Source organism: Adiantum capillus-veneris, chromosome 13 (genome assembly GCF_014529385.1).
Source record: "Adiantum capillus-veneris isolate H3 chromosome 13, ASM1452938v2, whole genome shotgun sequence".
Lineage (NCBI taxonomy): Eukaryota > Viridiplantae > Streptophyta > Polypodiopsida > Polypodiales > Pteridaceae > Adiantum > Adiantum capillus-veneris.
Window position 1 is genome coordinate 60,312,076 of NC_140943.1, and position 21,900 is coordinate 60,333,975.

At 44.9% G+C, this 21,900-nt stretch overlaps 2 protein-coding genes and 1 pseudogene across 2 annotated transcripts in view; 1 reads left to right on the forward strand and 2 right to left on the reverse strand.

Moving 5' to 3' along the window:
* The window catches only part of LOC147444100 (D-isomer specific 2-hydroxyacid dehydrogenase family protein), a 68,249-nt gene extending 48,938 nt beyond the window's left edge, over window positions 1-19,311 (reverse strand). Inside the window, exon 1 of the mRNA XM_086526829.1 lies at window positions 19,030-19,311. Coding sequence (XP_086382955.1) covers window positions 19,030-19,269 — 240 coding nt within the window. The 5' untranslated portion in view covers window positions 19,270-19,311. The remainder of the gene's footprint in view (window positions 1-19,029) is intronic.
* On the forward strand, window positions 7,767-8,881 carry LOC147444101 (uncharacterized; annotated as a pseudogene).
* Window positions 9,936-10,805, reverse strand: LOC147444102 (uncharacterized). The gene has a single exon (XM_086527643.1). The coding sequence runs from the start codon at window positions 10,797-10,799 to the stop codon at window positions 9,936-9,938; it is 864 nt and encodes a 287-aa protein (XP_086383769.1). The 5' UTR covers window positions 10,800-10,805.
* Window positions 19,312-21,900: the final 2,589 nt, after the last annotated feature.

Consider the following 21,900-nt stretch of genomic DNA (forward strand, 5'->3'; position numbering starts at 1 on the left):
ATAATCGTAGCATCCATCTTGCCATCATACTTACTGAACTGGATCTTCTTTGTGACAGGGTTGTTGGAATCCGAATCTCGGCTTGCGCCACTTGATGAACTACCAACATCTTTGGCTGACTCGGACTTCGAGGTGAGAACCTGTCGGATCAACTCTTGCATGCGTAGTTCTCTCAGTGCTCACGCTCTGTATGTCTTGCTTCGGCCACCAAGCGCACTTGCTCACACTCACGCTCCATGGCTTCTTGTCGTGCTGCTTTTCTTTCTTTTCCTTCGTCGGCCGCCAAGCGTGCTTCGCGATCCAAGGTTTCCTATCTGATTTGGCGGTCACGCTCCTCGACTTTTTGTCGATCTGCTTTTCTTTCTTTTTGTTCCTCGGCCGCCAAGCGTGCTTCGCGGTCCAGGGTTTCTTGTCTGTTTTGGCATTCACGCTCCACAGCAACGCGATTCGCTTCTTGTTGTTGTGCCATCATGTCCATCGTCGACTTGACCAAAGCCTCCATAGGAGTTAGTGCAATCCGTGGCGTAGATGGGGACGGAGGAGGGTCAGAAAAACCTCCTGGTGAGGAAAATTCTTCTTCGCCACTACCATGCTCATCACCTCCATGCGAAGTATCCATTCCGCTTCGGGTAATGACCATACATTGAAGTCGTGGGTTCTTAAGTTCACGAGGAACTTGGGTTCTTGTGGGTCTTGGGTTCTTGGGTTCTTGAGGTTCTTGAGGTTCCTGCGGTTCTTCTTTCGCTTGCAATCTGTGTTAGAGAAGGATCTTCTCTTCACCCGAGCGATACTCTTCCCTACGGGCGAACCCTTTGGCGGCCTTGCGCTCACACCAAGGTTGCTTTTTCCCACCTCACCTTGATTGGCCGGCCACTAAGTGCACAGTCCGCTCGCAATGAGTGAGAAGAGAGCAAGGGAAGGTTGGACAAGCCCTTCTTTCTTGAGTTTCCTGTCACTCTTCAAAAACACGATTAGGAATCGACATGCCCAAAAGGACTTGGGTTGCGTACGACCACAAGAAGCAAAAAAAAATATGTGGTTCTTGTGGTTCTTTCCTTGAGTGATACAGAGAACTGCCAAAGCTCTGATACCAATGTAAGGTGCAACGGAAGTGAATGTTGAACTTTGCTCAAGATAAGTGCTCCGAACTGTGCTCAAGGTTCCTTTTTACTTACAGAAGGGAGAGCCTTCCTTTCCTTAAATGAGAGATTGCAAGTGATCACAAACAAAGTGGATAAACACTGTGAACGAAGGTGCTCAAACTGAGAGATAGAGAGAGAAGAATATGACACCAGAATGTTGTCAAACCCTCCTCCGAAGGCCCCACTCTCTATGGCGAGAGCGGTCTACTATTGATTGCACAAATCTCTACAATGCTTGGACTTGCCGACGATGTTGACGACAATGAGGACGACGATGAGACGGGTTGAAATCTGAAAACACTAATGGTTGAAATCTGCAAATCTTTATCTGCTGAATTCTGACTCTATGTCGGTGACAATGTCGATGGCGACGACGCAACGACGACACGCTGAAAACCCAGATGCTGAAATCTGCGTTTTCCGGGCTGAAATTGCAAACTACGCTGGATCTGACCATGCGGGAAGGATCTGCTGTGGGAAGGGGAGATCTACGAGGTTTGGTACTTCTACTGCGGTGTCTGCCTGCTGAAAACTGAAAACGCTGGTGCTCCTTGATGTTCCCTCGCGGTGAATCTACAAAACGCCGAAACTGATCTGCAAACCAAAAACGCTAGGGCTGAAAACTGTCTGTTGTGGGAAATCTGCTAACGCTAGGGCTGATCTGTTTTGGTGCTGTGGAATCTGCTAACGCTAGGGCTGATGTGCTGTCTCTTGTTGTTGCCGAGGCTGATCTGACATGCAAAAACGCCAAGGCTGGTTCTATGGAAAAAACGCTAGTGTCTCTTGCTGATGCAGAAAACGCTAGGTGTGGGGGTCCTGCTGAGAAGGTGCCTGTTGAACACTTTGGTTCCTAATGCCTCTTCTGCTAGAAAGTGCTAGCGCTAGGTTTTCTTATATACATGCTTAGTGAATTTGCCCTACCCAGTTTCCAACAAAAGTCACTTAAAAATAATATGTGAAAAATGTCAAAAATAGGGAAAATAGGTCTATGCACTATAAAAATGCTCCTGATGGGTTCTGATAGAAATCTGATGATCATGTTGTGTGCAATCAAAGGATATGCATCTAATCTAAGTATCTGGACATGCACGGTTTGCGAACACACTCACAAAAGTGCCAGAACGGTTCCTAATCTAATTGAATTGAACCGAACTGAACCCATGTCATGAAGTAGCTTGTCCACGTACACATAGGGTTAGGTGTGCACGTGACAATTTTGAGATGATGTAATTCGTGACGATGATGATAAAGAGGATGTAAGGTAGGCTTACATACCTACTCACTCTAGGTACCCTCATTTATTTTCATTTTTATGTTCCCCAGACATTATACTGGAGCTAGACATGGATGTATTCTTTCAGTCTCATTGGTCATTTTGGCAATTGAAGAAGTTAATATAGCATTTCTCTCTCTCTCTCTCTCTCTCTCTCTCTCTCTCTCTCTCTCTCTCTCTGTGTGTGTGTGTGTGTGTGTGTGTGTGTGTGTGTGTGTGTGTGGCAGGAAATGAGGTTGTATTGTGTGTATAAAAGAGATCTCTAGAGATCCCTAATGGCCTATCATCCAGAGGAAGTACAAAAGCGGGATGTTGTCTTGGAGGAGCTAGGTGAAGTATCCCACCAACTCTGAAGAGTATGCTATAGCTCAATCCATATAGCCGTCAAAGTGGTCGATGTAGGGGAAGACTGTGAGCCCAGAATGTGAGCGCAACAGGCCTTCCACATGGTCCAAAGAGTGATGTTGCAAATCATAGTGAAAATTGTATCCCGTCGGTAGAAGTCTAATTGGTGACTTGCATCTCAAATCATCTGTAAAATGCCTGGTCTATATCTTAAGGAAGTGAGCATGAAGACGTGATCTATCCGCAAGTCCTGGAAAAAGGTGTGTGAACTGGGAAATTGCAAAAGCCCATGCAATTGTCGCCCACATCACAAACCCTTCATGCATGCCCACTCTAATCAACAAACAACATACTGCCCTCCACAGTGGCTGAGCAAAAGGACCAACCCAAAAACAATGCCTCAAAGACTCACGATGTAAAGTACAATGCTAACAAGTCAAATCGCGAGACTAGTGATTGCAATTCAAGTGCCAATAGGCATCCTACATGCGCTATCATCCACTTGCAATAGCAGATCCTCTGACTGATCTTACAGGTCAAGATGCATGACCAAAACTGATACCGAAAAGCAGGGTAAATGCATTGGTCCTTCCATATCTTTGATAAGGAAAGAGGGGTCCTGTCAACCTGGGTAAATGCGTCCTGCCATACCTTTGATAAGGAAAGAGGGTCCCGTCAACCTGCAAGGAAGGCTGTAACAAACTGCTGACGTGTCAAAGCCTAAAGAATAGAGCCAACTTATAGATGTGGCCGAGGGACCTAAACCCTAAGAAGAACAAGTAATAGAAGTAGTCCTACCAACTTATGGGGACCCCGTTCGATGGGGCCCCAAGTGACATAAAGGAAGAAAATAAAGCAGGATCCGGACACACGCAAAAACTGATGACATGGCAGATTTTTGAAAATTGCGCTGGCATGATGATGTGGCAAGCTGTACGGATTTCCGCGTTTTGCGTTGACTGATGACGTGGCAGGCTGTACGGATTTCCGTAAATTACTCTGACAACTTATGGCATTGCTTTTTGGACCAGAAGCTTTTGAGTTTTAAAGGCTTTTTACTATAACTGCTTTTCAGGCCAAGGGCCTTTAAATATGAGGCTAGGGCTCATTCTCCGGCATGCTTCCTAGAGAAGGTGCAGAGTCTGGAGTAACGGCTTATACTTTGATGATGCAATATAAAGAAATATCGAAAGGGGCGCCAAGGTTTGGGGCCAATACTCTCTAGGGTGGAATTCCGCCACTCTGTGTCGCGTGTCGTCCCTCTCTCTCTCTCAGTTCAGTTGTTATTGAAGTGCTAAAAGTCTGTTCAGTTTGTTCTTTTCTATTGGCACGTGGTGCCCGTCTTGTGACAAAGGCCACTGCCACTCACCAAGATCCCAATCCAAGTCAACCAAAGGCTTTCCTTACAATATCCACAATCCCCAAAGCGGTGCCTCCGCCGCAGTGAACACACGTTCAACACAGGATCGCCTCTCAAAAGAGCCTATCTATCTAACTGGCTCCCAATCAGTATCCAGCTTCTGATCATGGGATATCTCACCCTGGAGCTCTAATCTAATGTGCTTGCCATGATGGCCAATCAGTGCAATGCTAAATAACACAGTTCCATGTTGCGCAATGATCACGGCTCCTAAGCGTGGGTTGAAGTACAACCACCAGCCTTGATGTGAAGCTAAAATAGTCTGTCTGTCAATGTAAGCATGCCAATCAACAAGAATAGCCTCATCAATCTCTCTCTCATACGGGCACCAACCCCTCTGTGGATCCTATAAGTAACACAAATGACCTGTGCACCAACCAAGGAAGCATTTGACCAACAAGGTTAAGAACTTTTCGGGCATCATCCCATCTAGCCCAGTCTGTGTGTGTCCTCTCACCTTGTTGATGTCCCTGTGAATCTATGTCAGGTGCAGTGGAATTGGAAACGTTCAATGGTGGTGTAGTTCTTGTCCACTAAGTTTAGTTGTCTGTTGGCATAGAAAATAGGAAAATCCATCGTCTCCTCGCTTGGCTGAGCTAATATGCAACCAATAGCAAAGTTTGAAGCATCGACATGCACATGGAAAACTTTGTTCTCAATCTAGAGTCTTCAGCATTGGTGTTATGACTGCATACATGTAGATGAATCTACCGTAATAGCCACAATGCCCCATAAATGCTTGAACTTTCCTAGCATTTGTTGGTCTTGACATCTCAACAATTACAGCTACTTTCTCCATGTCTACGGCCATTAGGAAAAATATGGACTCTCCTCGGGCCTTTTTGATTAGTGAAGGCTTAAGGGAGAACCAATGAGAGGGCTCATGGGATATCACCTAGAGGGGGAGGAATGGTAGGGGTGCAGCCTAATTGTCTCCCTCTTCAATGCTTGGTTCTTAGAGAGTGGGGGAAGGGGGGGGGGGGGGGGGAGGGGAGTAAAAGGGGGAAAGAGGTGTCATTAAAGAGGGAGGGACCCCTCAAAAAAAAAAAAAAAGCAGGCTTAAAAACCCTAAAAAATGATTTATTTTTTTATGAGATGTCAAAATTGACTCATTTGCCTCCAAAACTGTCCCAAAACATATACTAACTTCAAAAAGTCAAATCCCCCCCCCCAAAATCCACTTTTCTCTCCCTCTATCACTACTTTTCTCTCCCACACTCTCCCTCCTCTCATTCTCTCTCTACAGTCAAGTCAGTCATAGCCAAAAGCTTTCCACCACTCTCTTCCTCTCTCCATAGCTCCCCCTTCTCTCACACCTCCATCAACCCTCTACAGTCCCACAGCTCACACACTATCCTCTCTACCTCTCACTCCTCCCCTCTTTCTCTATCTCTACTATCAAAGCCACCATAGGCAGCTCACCTCACCCTCCCCTCAGCTCCTCATTCTCTCTCCCACAGTATCCACACACAATAGCCCACAGCCTTGCCCACTTCTCTCCCTCACCTTCCTCCCACCCATTCCCAATCCCTTCCTAAGCCCAACTTCCCAAGCATGTCCATCGCTAACACGCATAGACGGCCCAAACCAGAGATACAAGAGATTATGTTGCACAACACAAAAAATTCAGAGGGGAGATGGATCCCACAGGTATTCAAGAAGGGTTCATGGGTCTACATCCAACCGTCCAGTGCTGGACCTCATCGCGTACGATGTCGAGGCATACTGGAACGCCATTGGAAGGGAAGACTATTGGCATTCAAAGAAACCAAGTCCGGAATGGTAGCCATCGTCCAACACGTGTACAGTGCAGCTGAGATCCACCTGCAGAGAGCTTCAACTCAATTTGCACCTCATTGTAAGTCCTCATGGTTTAGCTATCCCACGCATATATCATGTTTAATGTGCATGCGATCATTTTGTTTGACTAAAGGAATTTGTAAAGATGTTTTTCTATCCAGCTTAGTTGAGGAGCAGCCGCTTGAGTGCCTCTCAAGCACGTTCATGGTTGTGCATGCTCACATTGGGGAGCTTATGTTTCCTAATGTCTCGTCGAAAAAAATTACCGAGCAGCGAATATTCATGTACTCCGACAAGTACGTGGTACCGAAGTCAAGCAAAGGCTATGGTAGGTTAGAAGCCATGGAGACACCCTCATTGCAGAGTGCAGAATGGCCAACTCTAGACCATTGGGCCTTGCTTTCTTTCAAGCGCAAGGTGCTGCAAGATTTCCAAGGGTCCCTAAAGTTTGGTAAGGCAACCAGATCAGTGGGTCTTAGTTGGCATTGTCTCATCCATTTGTTTGTGCATGCATTCCACTCTCTGCCGATTGTGGAAACACCGACAATGTTTGTTTGCAAAGAAGTTGACGTAGATGCAATAGACACCATTCTAGGTGTCAATTGGGGCTATGTTGACGGTTTGCATGACGGTGACCGTTACAAGTGCAATGTGTCCCCCACACAGCTTTGCCTTCGATATTTGAAGGCAAGGTGCACCTTGTATGCACGGTTTAGCTACGAAAGGTAGATGCACAAACATGGCAAATGGAAACCCTTGCAACTAACGGCCGAAGAGGTTCAATCCTTTGAAATTCGTGTCCGCATGCCCAATAATGAGGTGGAAGTAGTTGCAGTGAACCCGAATTGGACTCTTGCCAATCTTCGGGAACATTTTGTCATAATGGGGTTCGAGGATGTCGACAATGCAAGTTTCAAACTGGAACAACGCAAGGTCTGCCTTGTGCTTGATTAGCTACCTTTTCTTAATTTTTTTGGGTATTTGTATCTTGATTGCCCATTTTTTTGTTGTGTAGATTGGAAGGCGGATGGAGGCCACTATGCTTATTTCCAAAGATTGGGCTACAGACGAAGTCATCTTGTCTAAGTGAATTGACTTGTAACTTTACTCTTTTATGTACTGGATATTTTATTAAAGATTTTGAAAATTTTTAGGTTGTTGTACTTAATTTTGTACTTGAGTTTTAAGGTGTTGTGTAATTTTATTTTTAAAATGTATATTTTTTATTTTTTTCAAGATGGAATATGTCTATAAAAGAGAAACCATCTTCTCATTTTACCATTTTCATCCTAGCATTGCAGAGCGACCTAGCATACCCAGTTACGCAAAGAGAAAGCATGGCTGCAACTAGTGCTTTAGATGTATTCCTTAGTGAGGCTGGGCATGCAAATCGCCCTGAGCTTCATGCATTTTTCACAACCCAATCCGATTTGGAAACCACCTTGACCCTCCATTCTCAATCTCTTGAGCACATCACTTCATACATTTCCACGTACATGAGGAGATTCATTGTTGAGTTACCAAACCGGCAAGGGCAATGGGTCCCTGAGGGCCTTCTGCACCACATCTACAAAGGGGACAGGCCATTTCATCAGCGGCTTGCACGCTTTGCCACCATAGCACAACCCGCCGGACAATATGTGCAGCTTGAAGATAATGATGTGCGAGCAATGCGTAAGGGGAAGATCGAAAACACATTTTTCCTTGTCCAGGCCATAATGATCTTCCTCCTTCATGAGTGCCCAACAAGCCCTGACGTAGTGGCTACCACACTTGCAGATCGGTGGGGTCCTGGCGGATGTGAAGGACCCCAAGCCCGCGCCCATTGACACATCCGCAGAGAAGAGGACGCTTGCCTTGACCTACCCTGTAGGGATTCAAGGCCTCTTGGAGGCCTCTCCATCTGTCGGTTCGTCCTCGGGGCTGCCAGAAGGAACCAGCCCTCGAGATGCCATCCCTAAGGTAGAGATTACCTGTTTCTCCTCCATTGTGGTGGGTGGGGAGGAGTTTGTGTTTTTACATGATCTGGAGAAATCCTTTGAGCTTTGCATAGATGAGTGTTTCGCCATCCTCGATGCCCATGGCAAGTTTGAGGTTGATACCACCACCTCCCATGACGATGATCTCCTACTGCCCATGGGGAATACTGTGGCGGACATAGTGGCGATCGCACAAGCCGAGGTGGCAGCGGCCGAGCAAGCCAAGGTCTGTGAGGAGGAGTTTGTGGCCGTGCAAGCCATGTGTTTGGCTAAACGCACAAGAGTGGATTCACCATCACCTGCTAAAACACCTGTTTTGCTTGATTCAAAGGGGAAGTCAAGTGTGGATCTTTACTTACACCCGGATGCTGATTAGAAGGATCGTAGACAAGAGGTATAGATGCTCACTTAAATTTGATTGTTACAATTGATTTTGTTAATGTTATAACTAATTTTTTGCCATATTTCTCACAAATCCTATGTTATGCAGGATGTTTTGGAAATTGACGCCTGGGCGCAACGGTCAAGGGGGAGGAGGACGGCATTTGGACCTCAAGCGGCACTTGCTCACTACCTCGGCACACTTCCGACTGGTGACGTGGTGTTTGTGCATGCCGACTACTCCCCCAATGGACACAACATTATTTTTGCCCTCCGTTCAATCTCCAAGGCCTTGTGCTTAACAACCCTTGCCCAATCGGCCAACCTTGTAGTGCTTGTAAAGAAAGATTTTGCAATATCCACTTTCGGCGTCAACTTTCGCGAGCGCCTCATCGCCCATGTCAGCATGAACCAAGCTGTAGGGGTTGATGACACCCAAGAAATTACAACCACTTTGCTTAACAGGGAGCCATCCCAAAAGGCCAAGCGCCAGAAAATTGTAATTCGAAAGATCCTAAAGCAAAAGCCAGATATCATGTAAAGCGTTGATTTCCTTAATGAATCTACTTTTTGGTGTCTATGACTCTCTCTTACTTGCAAGCTTTTGAATTTGTTATATTTTTGGCTTCCGATGTGTTTATGAGAAGCACCCGTGCTTAGTGAATCATGCAGTTTTTGATGTATGCTGGGTTGGAAAGCATGTTGGCCAGCCAACTTGCATTAAATCATGGGGAAAGTTATTGATATGCCTACAAAAGGGCTTGGGAGGCCCCAAAATGGGCTGCCACAAGGACGTGCATCTAGGTCTTCCATAAGCATATGGAAGGGGCAAATGCGCGCCCTTGTGGCAGCCCATTTTGGAGCATCTCAAGCCCTTTAAAAGGCTTATCAATACCTTTCTCCATAAATTAAGACAAAATGGCTAACCAACATTCACTCCAACCATAGATCCTTTCATAACTAAGCTGTTGTACAAGCCCAGATAAATTTCAGTTGCAAAACCAAAACTAATTACATATATGCTTCAAAAAATCTATGCTACATTGACTTAGTGGGGCATGCACTTTCTGATGCCATCCAGGCTATTTGAGACATTGAAGCAAGGGAAATATCCTGAATGCAGAGCAAAACATCCTGGAAAGCTTTGGAAAGACCTTGGCAGGCCCTAAAAATGACTGCCACAAGGGGACGCATTTGGTCTCTTCATCGGCATGTGGAAGCACCAAATGCGCGCCCTTGTGGCAGTTATTTTGGGGGCATTCCAAGCCCTTTCCAAGGCTTTCCAGAAACTTTTACCATGCATTCAAGATATTTGGGTTGCATCAGTGCTTCACATAGCTTGGATGTATTAGGAATTGCATGCTTGACTTAGCCAAGGTGCTTAACATAGGCAAGTTTTCCCAATGCCAAGCTTTAAGCTACATACATACAAAAGAAGGTAGACAAAACATGGACCACTGCTACATCGCATGGTACACAATTAAAGCAATACAATGCAAAGAGTGGAGTATACAATCAAAAGACGCTTATATTCAAATTCTTCTCAATCTTGGAAGTTCCGTAAATACAAAAATGGTTTGATGACTAATTACAAGCTAATGCTCATGGCGCAAACGGCAAGCAAGCTGCATATCCTTGGGCATAATCGTTACACGCTTTCCATGGATGGCACATAGGTTTGCATCCTCGAATATGCTAGTTAGATATTGCTCTGTTGCCTCTTGGACTGCCTCTATGGCCACGACGCCCATCCGAAACTCAGGGTTGTACATTTGCAAAACCTCCCTGCAAAGCCTTGCAAAAGGGGCCCTCCGAATCAAGAGCTCGGTGCTCTTCTGATAGTGGCGAATCTCCATAAATGCACGGCTGCGCTTTCGCACCTTTTGAGGTTGACGGGGAGGTGCATTTGTTTCACGAGTTGGGGCAGCTTGCTTCCTCTTCTTGTAGACAATGCTCTTTCTCTTTTTCGGCCGCACAGGCACCTCCAACACCTCATATTCCGAGTCCACCCACTCTTCATCTGATTCGTGCTCTTCACTATTGTGCGGATGTGATGGTGTGGGTCCACTCCCTTTACGGAGTGTCTTACCCCTAATAGACATGTGAGCGGCATAAGTTTGTATTTCGACGCCAACCCATGGGGGATCATCATCCGTTTGCGTCTCTTCGGAGCCTTCTGACCGCTGTTTGTGGTTATTTCTTTCTTTGCCTTGGTCGCTCTCATCCGTCGTGTTACCCTCAGAATCGTTGGAGTCCGATAAATAGACAACAAGGCGATGCTTCCTTCTCTCTTTTCCTGTTGTAGAGGACTGACCATGTTGATTTGAAGCTCCATCTTCTTCTGTGTGGAGCTCACCTTGAACTTGTGAAGTTCCAGCTTCTTGTACTGAAGCTCGGATTCGTTGGGCATCCGGGCCCTCTCGATATTCAATCCTTGCCGTTTGTTTTGTTCTTGCCATGGTAGCACCTAGTATGGAAAATGACAAAATGAACGCTTTCAACCTTTAAATAGGGGTTTTTGGGATTTGGACCCTTTCACACTATGCGGCCAATTAAGTGAAAAACTCAAATAAATCAATTGAATTTAACAAGCAAACCTGGATCATGCGGACGGTTGACGCGACACCCAAATGCTGCCATTTCGATCCTTAGTTGCACGCCAAGCCTCATGGCCCAAGGCCGCTCACGAGCGTTTCCACTGCTCGGATGCTGCAGTACGGGAGGCCTTGCGTAACTGCTTTGCTAACATCGACTCTCTTGCCTTCTCAATAGTGCGAGTTCTCCCAAAGGTGTACCTAAAAAACCACTTAAACATCTCTTGGAGGTAGTTGGAATGTGAACCACCACCACCATGCCGAGTATTCTTGAAGTAGACTCCTTTTGCTCGATAGTGGGACTTCTCCATGCCTTGTGTACTCCATATATCAAGCGAACCATAGTGGTCCATGTCATATGCACCATGCGCATAGAGAATGTGCTAAAACAACCAAAAAGGAGATAAGCCAATAGAAAAGTTGCATTTTCAAACATTGCATATCTATTAAGTCCGTTAAAACAAACCATGTAGTGTGTAATCTTGCTTTCAGACCATCCGTCCTTAGCGGCCTTTGTGAACTCATAAAGCACCTTCTTGAACTCCTCTCGCTGCTCAACGGTGGTGCTTGAAAGATTCATCCATTGCACAACCTTTTGAAAGGATGACCGTACTAGCTTGCGTTGGTTAGCAACCTCCACATTGGGATCATTGTCCGTCGTACATAAACACAAATCTTTCCACAACTCCCACCGCTTCTCACTTGCTAGATCGACACTTGCCTTGTGTACCTGCATTGGAGACTTTGACATCTTCTTGAAAAATCGACGTGCCTTGGCTCCATTCTGTGCCACCTCATATGTCTTCTCCCTACAAGTCTCTGCTACAATGTTCACCCTTGATCAGTGACATCCAATCTCATTAAGAAGCGTCTCCACCCCCTGCAAGGAGTCTTTTGACCGTTGAAGAGGCTTCATTGTGAAAGCATAATCAATGTGATGCTTTAGCATCCTATCAAATATTCGCATAAACGCATGCAATGTACAAAAGTGAACATTGTTGAGGGAGAAGGGAATTATGGGATTCCACCCAAGATCTTTTCTATCCCTATTGGGCACCTCTAGCATATCACATGAAAGAACCAAAGTTTGCAACTCCCTATTTATATAATCATCATTATCTTCGTCATGACCTTCCACTTGAATTGCTCGACTTGTCTTGTGCCCTTTCACACAGAATGGGCAAGGAAGTAAAGAATTTGCACCTTGTTTGCATCCAAGCATGCACTTTATGGTCTTTAGATCACCACCTAAATACCATTCAACATCAAAATCCCCACGCCCTGGAACCATGAGCTTCTCACCGTTTATTTGAGCTTTGATGACCTCTGTGACACATGGGATTCTACAAAAAATCCATGCAAGGACTTCATGTGTCTCTTTCGGAACTTCAATTGCACCAAGCCACCATATATCCTTCTCTGATTGCACACTAAAAGAGGGCTTTGTCGCTTCACTCAAACTGCAAGATTGCTTGGCATAAGCTAGGGCTTCGCTCCAACTTTCTCCCTTTTACAATTACACACTCATCCAACTTAAGCACATACACAAGCTTGCCTTCAAGAACTGCCACAAATATAAAGCCTCAGAATGCATGTTATGACACATCATAGAGCATGTAGGCAACCCTAAACTAACCTGCATCACTCAAATTGTAGAAAACAGCCATGGACTGCTGCAATCGTATCAAGTCCACAAAGATATTGTTGAATTTGGTGTAAACAAAGCCTTCGGTCCGCAACACATTGTTAGAAACAGCACCGCTTCCCTTCCCGCGGCCCTTCCTTCCTTGCGATTTGCTACGGAGCGGCTGAAGAGGCATCGTGTCCTCAATATACAAGTAGTCCCCTAATCGGTGAACATCTTCATTTGACACCCTCTTGGCAATCGCCACTCTGTGAGGAAGTGGGAATAGGTTTTCTGTGACTCCTCGACTTCTTAATGCATCTTTTAACACTTGATGTATTGCTTGATAGCCCTTCGTACTAATCCCAACAGCATCACAAATATCCTGAACATCTAGGTCAGTGACAATATTAGAAAAACTTTGAAGAACTCTCTTAGTGATTGCGTCTTTCAAGTGTTTTGCCTCTGGAGCATCAAGCATCCCAATAAAGTCCTCTTTGTTGAAACAAGAACGAAGCAAAGATGCCCAAGCTGACGCATTCTTGCCGCCGCACGTTTCTTGGACGAAGTTCCTACTACACAAAACAACAATGATGAGCGGTACTAGACTTAAACAACATGAGGGACAGAACATCTTACCTCATAGCTGTCACTCTTCGTTTTCTTGCCCCCCACCACGTGGTGCAAGAGTCTGAATTTCGGACAACTCCCGTTTCCTCACCCTACCTCCCATGGCAGTACTCTTCATGTGTGAGAGTATCCTCAAGCTTTTTAATTTCATTTTCCTTGGTTGCGATGGTGCTCTTTGCCTCCTCGAGCGCACTAGTAGCTATTTGCATCTGATCTTGAAGATTGTGGAAACTCCCATTCAGCAACTGCCAATGACGCAAGTAGATCTTGGACCGAGAAATCTCATGTCCGTTGAGTCTCTTGCAGTAGCCCAACAAACCTTTCTCTCCATTTCCAACATATTGCAACAGTGATGGAAGGTTTGTAAAAGGCGGATGGACATTGAGAGAAGGATCCTTTGGGTACAAGCATCCCTCTGTCCAGAGATCCACATTCTTCTCCCCTTGAGCGCGGCGTTCGTTGGCTGAAGGTAATGTACCCAAGCATGTCTTCTTTGTCGGAACATACTCTTGAGGTAGGCGCAAGAAAAGCCCTGGAGACCTACCGCGTGAAGAGCTTGCTAAGACATTGGTCACGTCGTCAAGAGACATTGTAGGATGGAGAGATGTAAACACAACTCGAGCTAACGAAAGACCGCAAGGGATGCCTAGTTTAGGGGTCAGTGCATCTGTTTGTGGTGTTTTTGTTTTTTTTAACTGCCTTGTTATGTGGCTTGCCTGTATCATTGGCTTCCCCCATGATGAGTCCAATCCGAATTCTACAGCAACGGACCATCAATATCGCACCTCCTAATAATCACGACTCAAAGGAAGAGTATGAGTATGTCAAAGAGGAGGCTGAAGAGGACGTCGAAGACGAGGAGGTAGAAGAAGTGAGGGATGGTGACGAGGACAGCTCGAGGAGCAATCCAAGGCACGACCAGATCCTGGCAAGCTTCAGGATAGGGTTAGGCAAGCCAAAGTCGACCTTCTCATGGAGCTTCTTCTTGCTTACTCTAGAGATTCATGATATGCATAACACATGAAGATTCGACAGATGAACACAATATATCGGTAGCAGAGAGGGGTGTTCAACCTTGAGTTGAAAGTAAAGCGAAGGTGAAAGTGGCCAAGGCTTAAAGTTGTGCATTTGCATCCAAATTTGGGCACAGTGGTGACCATTGAGATCACACAAAGTAGGATCCAACTCAATTGTTAGCCAATAGTGCAGATTGAACAAGTGCAGTAGCAGTCGATGCATATATAGCAGATGCAAGGCTTGCAGCATGAGATGGCAACTTTTCGAACTTCTGGTCCTCAAAATTTTACAACCCAAGTCTTGCCCAACTCCTCGGGAAAAATCATTAGCCCTCCTTCATTGTCTGCTGGTTAAAAAGTGCACTCGCCAATCTGTTGTCACGTGACACATCCAACCCTATGTGTCCGTGGACAAGCTACAACATGATCAGGGTTCAGTCAGTCCAGTCAGTCTAGATTAGAAGTGATCTGGCACTTTTATGAGTCTATTCGTAGACCGTGCATGCCCAGTCACTTGGTATAGATGCATATCCTCTGGTTGCACACAGCATGATCATCAGTATTCCCATCCGGATCCATTAGAATCAGTTAGGGGAATTTTCCAGTGCATTTAGCCTATTTTCCCTATTTTTGACATTTTTCACTTATTATTTTTAAGTGACTCTCCAACAAAAGTAGGTAGGGAAATTTTGCTAAGTTAATATATAAGCAAACCCAAGTTAGCACTCAATGGCAAAAGAGGCAGCAGGAGCTTCCCGCTCAGCAGGCATTCCTCTCAGCAAGAACCCCCAAGCACCATCAACCCTAGCGTTTTTGGACATCCTCAACACCTCCCCATCCCTAGTGTTTTTCAGCCTTGCAACATCGCCAGCAGTCCCCAATACCTAGCATTTTGGTTTTCCATCAACATCTCAGCCAACGTTTTCTCAAGCAGAAAAAAGACATAGCATTTTTGTCATCAGCAGAATCGCTAGCACATCAGTCTTGCGTTTTTGCAAGAAGATAGTCATTTTCAGCCCTCAAAAACGCAGCCAAAACAATCATTCCGCTGCACCTAATATTGGTATCAGAGCTTTGGCAGTGTTCTGTATCACTCAAGAAAAGAACCACAAGAATCACACAAAAAAAAATTGCTTGTTGCAGACGCACGAACCCAAGTTCGCTTGGGCGTGTCGATTCCTAATCGTGTTTTTTGAAGAGTGACAGGAATCCCAAGAAAGAAGGGCTTGTCCAGCCTCCCCTTGTCTCTTTTCACTCATTGAAAGCGGACCGTGCACTTAGCTGCCGGCCACTCGACGTGAGGTCGGAAAAAGCAACCTTGGTATGAGCGCAAGGCCGCCAAAGGGTCCGTCCGCAAAAAAGAGTAGAACTCGGGTGAAGAGAAGATCCTTCTCAAACACAGTTTGCAAGCAAAAGAAAACCTCAAGAACTCAAGAACCGCAAGAACCAAGACCGCCAAGAACCCAAGTTCCTCGTGAACTTAAGAACACACAAGAACCCACGATTACAGAATGGTCATCACTCGAAGCGGAATGGATACTTCGCTTGGAGGTGATGAGCATGAGAGAGGCGAAGAAGATTTTTCCCCACTAGGAGGTTTTTCCGACCCTCCCCCTTTCCCATCTACGACAAAGATTGCACTAACTCCAATGGAGGAATTGGAGTTGTTGTTTATGGAACAGAATTTACAACGTGAAGCAAGAAATGCAGCAAGAATGGCAGAAATGAAACGCAGACATGCAGAAGACAGCATAAAGAGAAGCAGAAAGAAAGGCCTACGAAGAACAAAGGGCAGCCATAGATCGTGACTACAAAGAAGGAATGGCAGCCATACAGCGTCAGTACGACTTGAAGGCAATACAAGAACAGACAAAACAAATAGTTCTGGCGCCTCTATTCTCAAGTTCAGGCACAGATGCGCGAGATTTGGGGAAAGAAGACTCTCTCAGTCTCTTCTTCTCCCAAGCATGACACACAAGATTTGCATGATTGTGTGAAGCATGATGAGGAATTGAATGACAATGATAAGCATGATGATTTGGATGACAATGACAAGCATGATGATTTGCATGATCAACATGTGATTTCTCACAAGCATGATGATTTGCATGATCAAGATGTGATTTCTCACAAGCATGATGAGTTGCATGAAGAAGATGTGATTGTTCACAAGGATGATGTGTTAGTGGATGCCTTTTCTAGCGAAGCTAACCTCATTGTAGATTCGATCAATCACGAAGAACCGATCTTGGCTTTCGACTCGAGGTCTAAAGAACCCCCACAAGACGATTCGATCCTTCAGGAAGAACCGATCTTGGCTCTCGAGCCTAGGTCCAAAGAACCCTCACAGTAAGTATTATGTGTTCGCATGATTGATACGCACGCATTGTTCGAGTGTTTCATTCGTGATCGTTCCCTGTATTTTAGTCAGCGTCTTTATGTGATCCCTTTTCCTAGGCATAACATATTGTATGTTGAGCACATTTCTCTAATGGATGAGCACGAATGTATGCGGATTTTTCATGAAAAGCTGAAAAGTATGTATGTCAGGAAGTCGCATTCCATGTCTCTTCCTTGGCATGACACAATTTCCGAACGAGCATATGATAGTATGAGCACCAAGCATGCGCATTTCCATTGTGATTTGCCACAGTTGATTGCTTTCGATCAAACAGAAAAGATTCGATCTCATTGTTTGCATGTGTTTGATGAACGGTTTGTCACTCTGTCTCTATGTTCATCTACATTGCATACACAGTCTTTAGAGAAGACAAGATTTTTTCCACTCACTTTACATGGAATAGGTATGTTTATGGTTTTGTGTTGAAAATGGTTTCAGGGATTTTCAGCCATGGAGATTCTTGAAGAAGAAAGAAGCATGACTCTCGACAAAGTTGAAGCATCGAAGGAGCCACAGAAGACTTTGTGTCGCTTTCGGCGCGGCCTAAAGAAGCAAGCGTTGCAGACCTTTATGAAGTTCAAGTACCGCACGACCCACACATTAGAGTGGGCCGACGAAGAGTCCCTTCCAGGATTCCGGATGCTATTGGCGATCTCCCTCGACGCCATACAGTTCGGTACCAGTACCTCACTTTGAAAAGGAGGGGATGTCACGTGAGACATCCAACCCTATGTGTCCGTGGACAAGCTACAGCATGATCAAGGTTCAGTCAGTCCAGTCAGTCTAGATTAGAAGTGATATGGCACTTTTGTGAGTCTATTCGTAGCCGTGCATGCCCAGTCACTTGGTAAAGATGCATATCCTCTGGTTGCACACAGCATGATAATCAGTATTCCCATCCGAATCCATTAGAATCAGTTAGGGGAATTTTCCAATGCATTTAGTCTACTTTCCCTATTTTTGACATTTTTCACTTATTATTTTTTAAGTGACTTTCCAACAAAAGTAGATAGGAAAATTTTGCTAAGTTAATATATATAACCAAACCCAAATTAGCACTCAATGGCAGAAGAGGCAGCAGGAGCTTCCCGCTCAACAGGCATTCTTCTCAGCAAGAACCCCCAAGCACCATCAACCCTAGCGTTTTTGGACATCCTCGGCACCTCTCCATCCCTGGCGTTTTTCAACCTTGCAACATTGCCAGTAGTCCCCAATACCTAGCGTTTTGGTTTTCCATCAACATCTCAGCCAGCATTTCCTCAAGCGGCAGAAAGACATAGCGTTTTTGACATCAGCAGAATCGCCAGCACATCAGCCTTGCGTTTTTGCAAGAAGATAGTCATTTTCAGCCCTCAAAAACGCAGCCAAAACAATCATTCCGCTGCACCTAACATCTGTCGAGTGCTTATGGCTCACCATAGGTCACATATCTATAGGCCTTGCTTTACAAGTGCTCAAAAGCGCACAAGTGAACTAGTCACCCCAAAAGCTCCAGCCTAGCACCCAACCTACCACATTGGCAGTGTCGTCTAGTGCCACATCACTTGTCCATAGGCCCACCACATCATCTTGCCATACAGTCCCACAAATCACGCTAGGATCAAGGGCCATACCATGCTGGCTGGCACTTGGGTTCGGCTTGGCTATGCTTGGCGGTCTTTGTTCTGCCCTTTCTCTTCTGATAGGCTGCAACATCACCAAGATGTGACACCAAGTCACAAGACCTTAATGCAATCCCACTCGGCACATAAGCATACTCTCCAAACCATATGAGCATAAATGCGAGATTTTCAGCTGTCCGTCGATACAGCAAGTGTAACCCTGGAACAATAAAAGCCAAGGAGCTACTCCCCAAGTTACAAGACCCTAGTGCAATCCCACTCAGCACTCCACACCCAAATGCAGTGACTGAAAGACTCAAGCTACTCTGATGAACAACAGCCACATGCAGGACCATGACCAGTGCACGCTGCCCATATGCCTGTTGAAAGCCCTCTCATGTGCAACAATTCGCAAGAAACAAGAAATCAACCCGTTGAGTCTGCATGACCAAGAGCATGAGAGAGCTTCTGATCAAGCCTGGCAATCAGCAGAGTTTCCAAAAATATGCCGCACAAAAGACTGTTCGAGAGAGGCCGGGAAGACACAGGGTCTCTCGCCAGAGAAGATCAAGGTAGACAAATTAAAAAACACAAGAGATAAGCTGGATCTGGTTAATTGAATCAAAATAAGTACAGATGTCCCCGTGGCAAAATGAGCTCATCACAAAACGATGGCCCAGAACCGGCAAATGAGAGGTACACAAATGAGCAGCACGGATGCCCATGGTCCAAGTTGCCAGGTTAGCTTGCAGAGCACAAGCCCAACCAATAAAAACCTCCCTCCCTCTCTCTCTCTCTCTCTCTCTCTCTCTCTCATTTCTACCTGGACATAAGGGTGTGGTAGCAGGCATTGCTTGGTGTAACTAAAAGAGGAGGGAAATTGAAGGCCGCAAAAGAGAACGCGTGTGAGGGGGTGAGAGTGTTCCGGTGCCTCCATGGTGCTGCTGCAGAACTGTTGGGTGCTCCTGGAGCAGTAGGCCGCAGCTGCCTTTTCTGCGGCTCTTCTCCACAGCCACCTTCTGTTGCAGCCTGCAACTCTTGCAGTCGTTGAAGGCAGAACCATGCCCACAGGTTATACACTGCGTGGTGAAAGACTAAAGTACGGGCAGAAAGGACACTCAAGCCGGACACAGGAGTGTTGTCCATTGTTGTCCAAAAAGTGTCAACTCCAGCCAATAGAGAGCAGCGCCTCGTCTATATGTAACACGGGGTCCAACTCAAAGGATCAAAGGTGGGAGTGAAAAGTTGAATCAAGATTCAATGAGGACCGCGGATTTTTTCGGCGCCGTGCAATTGTAATCTTTGCACAGCCATCACTTTCAGTGGCGGAGCCCGGCGCCTTTTATTTGTGCATTGAAGTGAAGCTTAAAGTACATTCTTCCATTTATGATTCTTGCAAGTATGCTTAGCATTCACTCACCCTACTTTAAAGAGTTTAACTCTCGACTCACATCAAAGTAACGCTTAGACCCACACTGTATGTAATCTCGGCACACTGTGAGTAATCTCGACACAAGGCAAAAAAACTAGCCTCTCTCTGTCCCTCTCCTTTGCGCGCGCGCGTACACACACACACAGTAACATTCACACTCACAGACAGAAAGAAGTGTGCTTTCTCATCCAATCACCCTCAATCACAACCAAGTGATGGATCGGGATCAAGCAAACGTGGAAGGTGATCATATGCTTGAAGAGTTGTTTGATGAGGATTCAAGTGATGCGAGTAGTGAAAGTATTGATGACGACTTCGGGGTACTCCATGAAGAAGGTGATGCTCTTGGAGAAAGCCGGCCTCTTGAAGATCAAATGGTTAAGGTATTTCTGGATCCAAATCTCTATGTGTCCACAACATATTTTTCCTTTCACAGAGAGGCATATAATTACATGATAAGAGTGCTTCAAAGTGACCTCTCCACAACATTGGAGACTCTTAAAACCTATGACTCTAGAGACATGTTGGATTTGAAGAAGTGGCGCAAGATGAAAGATGAGCTTCATGTTGGGCTTGATGAGGATAGAAAGCTTTGTTTATATTTGGGAGATTCACAGCCGGTGAGAGTTCCATGTGTTGAAGATTGGGAGGATATTGTAAAAGTTGCTCATATTGTTGAAGGATCAAAACACCAAGGGTTTAATAAAACCCTAATTTCCATCAAGTCCAAATGGTGCATTGAAATTAGGAAGCATGGTTTATCTACCATATACATCAAAGAGTACATAAATGCTTGTGGATGTAACAATGCAACTAACGCTTCAACTTCAAGATCATGGCGTCAAAGAATGGACTTGAATAAAGAATCTCCAAATGTGATCACTACAAACACGTCCGATGTAGAGGGGCGTCTAAAGACCATCATGATCAAGCACAAGACAAGGCTAGTGATGGTCCGTTCTTCCAAAAAATCGGGCACATAAAAAACTGTGATTGATTATATATGTCATCGAGGTGGTGCGCCTCGACGAAGGGGAGATAAAAAGAGAACAAAGACATCAAAGAAATGTGGTTGTCCATTTAAAATACAAGTGATAACTACCAATGGGAGTAATGATGTTCATATTTATCTAAACACTAGTCACAGTGGTCATGTTCCAGGTTCAAGAAGTGATATATATCACTTGCCCGTTCATCCATCCGTAATTGAGTGTTGCATGGAAGATCTCTTTGATGTCGGAAATGCTCAATATGTTGCTTCTATGTCTTTGTCAAAAGAAAGATTTCACATGGAGCGAGCCTCCCTTCTTGACTGTACTATCTACACGTTCTTTATGATACCGCATGAAATCAATATCTTGTCTTATCAAATGTGTTATCGAGGTAGCACTTTGACTTGCCTCTTTAATAAATTGCTTTATACAGAGGATACCCTCTAAGTGATCAAGTTGATACAGGTCACGTATCAGATGATGATTGGGTTTCTATGTATACGGAGGCTATGAAATTACGGGAAACCAACAAGGTAATGTTTTGTCATAAGTCATATAGAGTAATTCAAATTTATTTTCTTCTTACATTCAAATTATGCACGAGGTTTATTGCCAACCATACAATCCAAAAGCAGTTAATGACAAAGATAAGCCTTTTATCTTGATCATTCAAGATGACTGGATGTTGCAAATGGCCAAGTGATTTTCTACAAATAACTCATGGGCTATTGATAGCACATTTAAAACAAACATATATGGTTTACCATTGTATGCTGCAGTGTTGCCAAACCAACAAGGTGTTGGCCTACCAATTTGGTTCATGCTGTGTACGACAGATCCTGGCTGTCATCATGACATCATTGCTTTAAAGTTGACAGTTGTTGTAGTCTTTGAGAGGATGGGCCACATTCGTCCATTAGCTATTGTGATTGATAAGTAACAACAAGAACTAGAGGCTATATTGAAGGTCGTGGATGAAGACCCGCATAGTTGGAGTGTTGACGCCAATGGAAAAAAGTATCAGGTTGCATGCCGTGTTCTACTATGTTGGTTCCATACCAAGAAAGCATGGGTGGAGAATCTCTTACCTCAGGTATTATACTGCTAAGTTACTTAATTGTAACTATTTGATCTATATAAAAAAAATAATGTACAACATATGCAAGTTTGTTTTGAAATGTAGGTTCCAAAGGAGTTAAGGGACGATGTTTATAATGATTTGTCAAACTTAATGCATTGTTCGACAGAATCAGATTTTGAAGGCAGATTT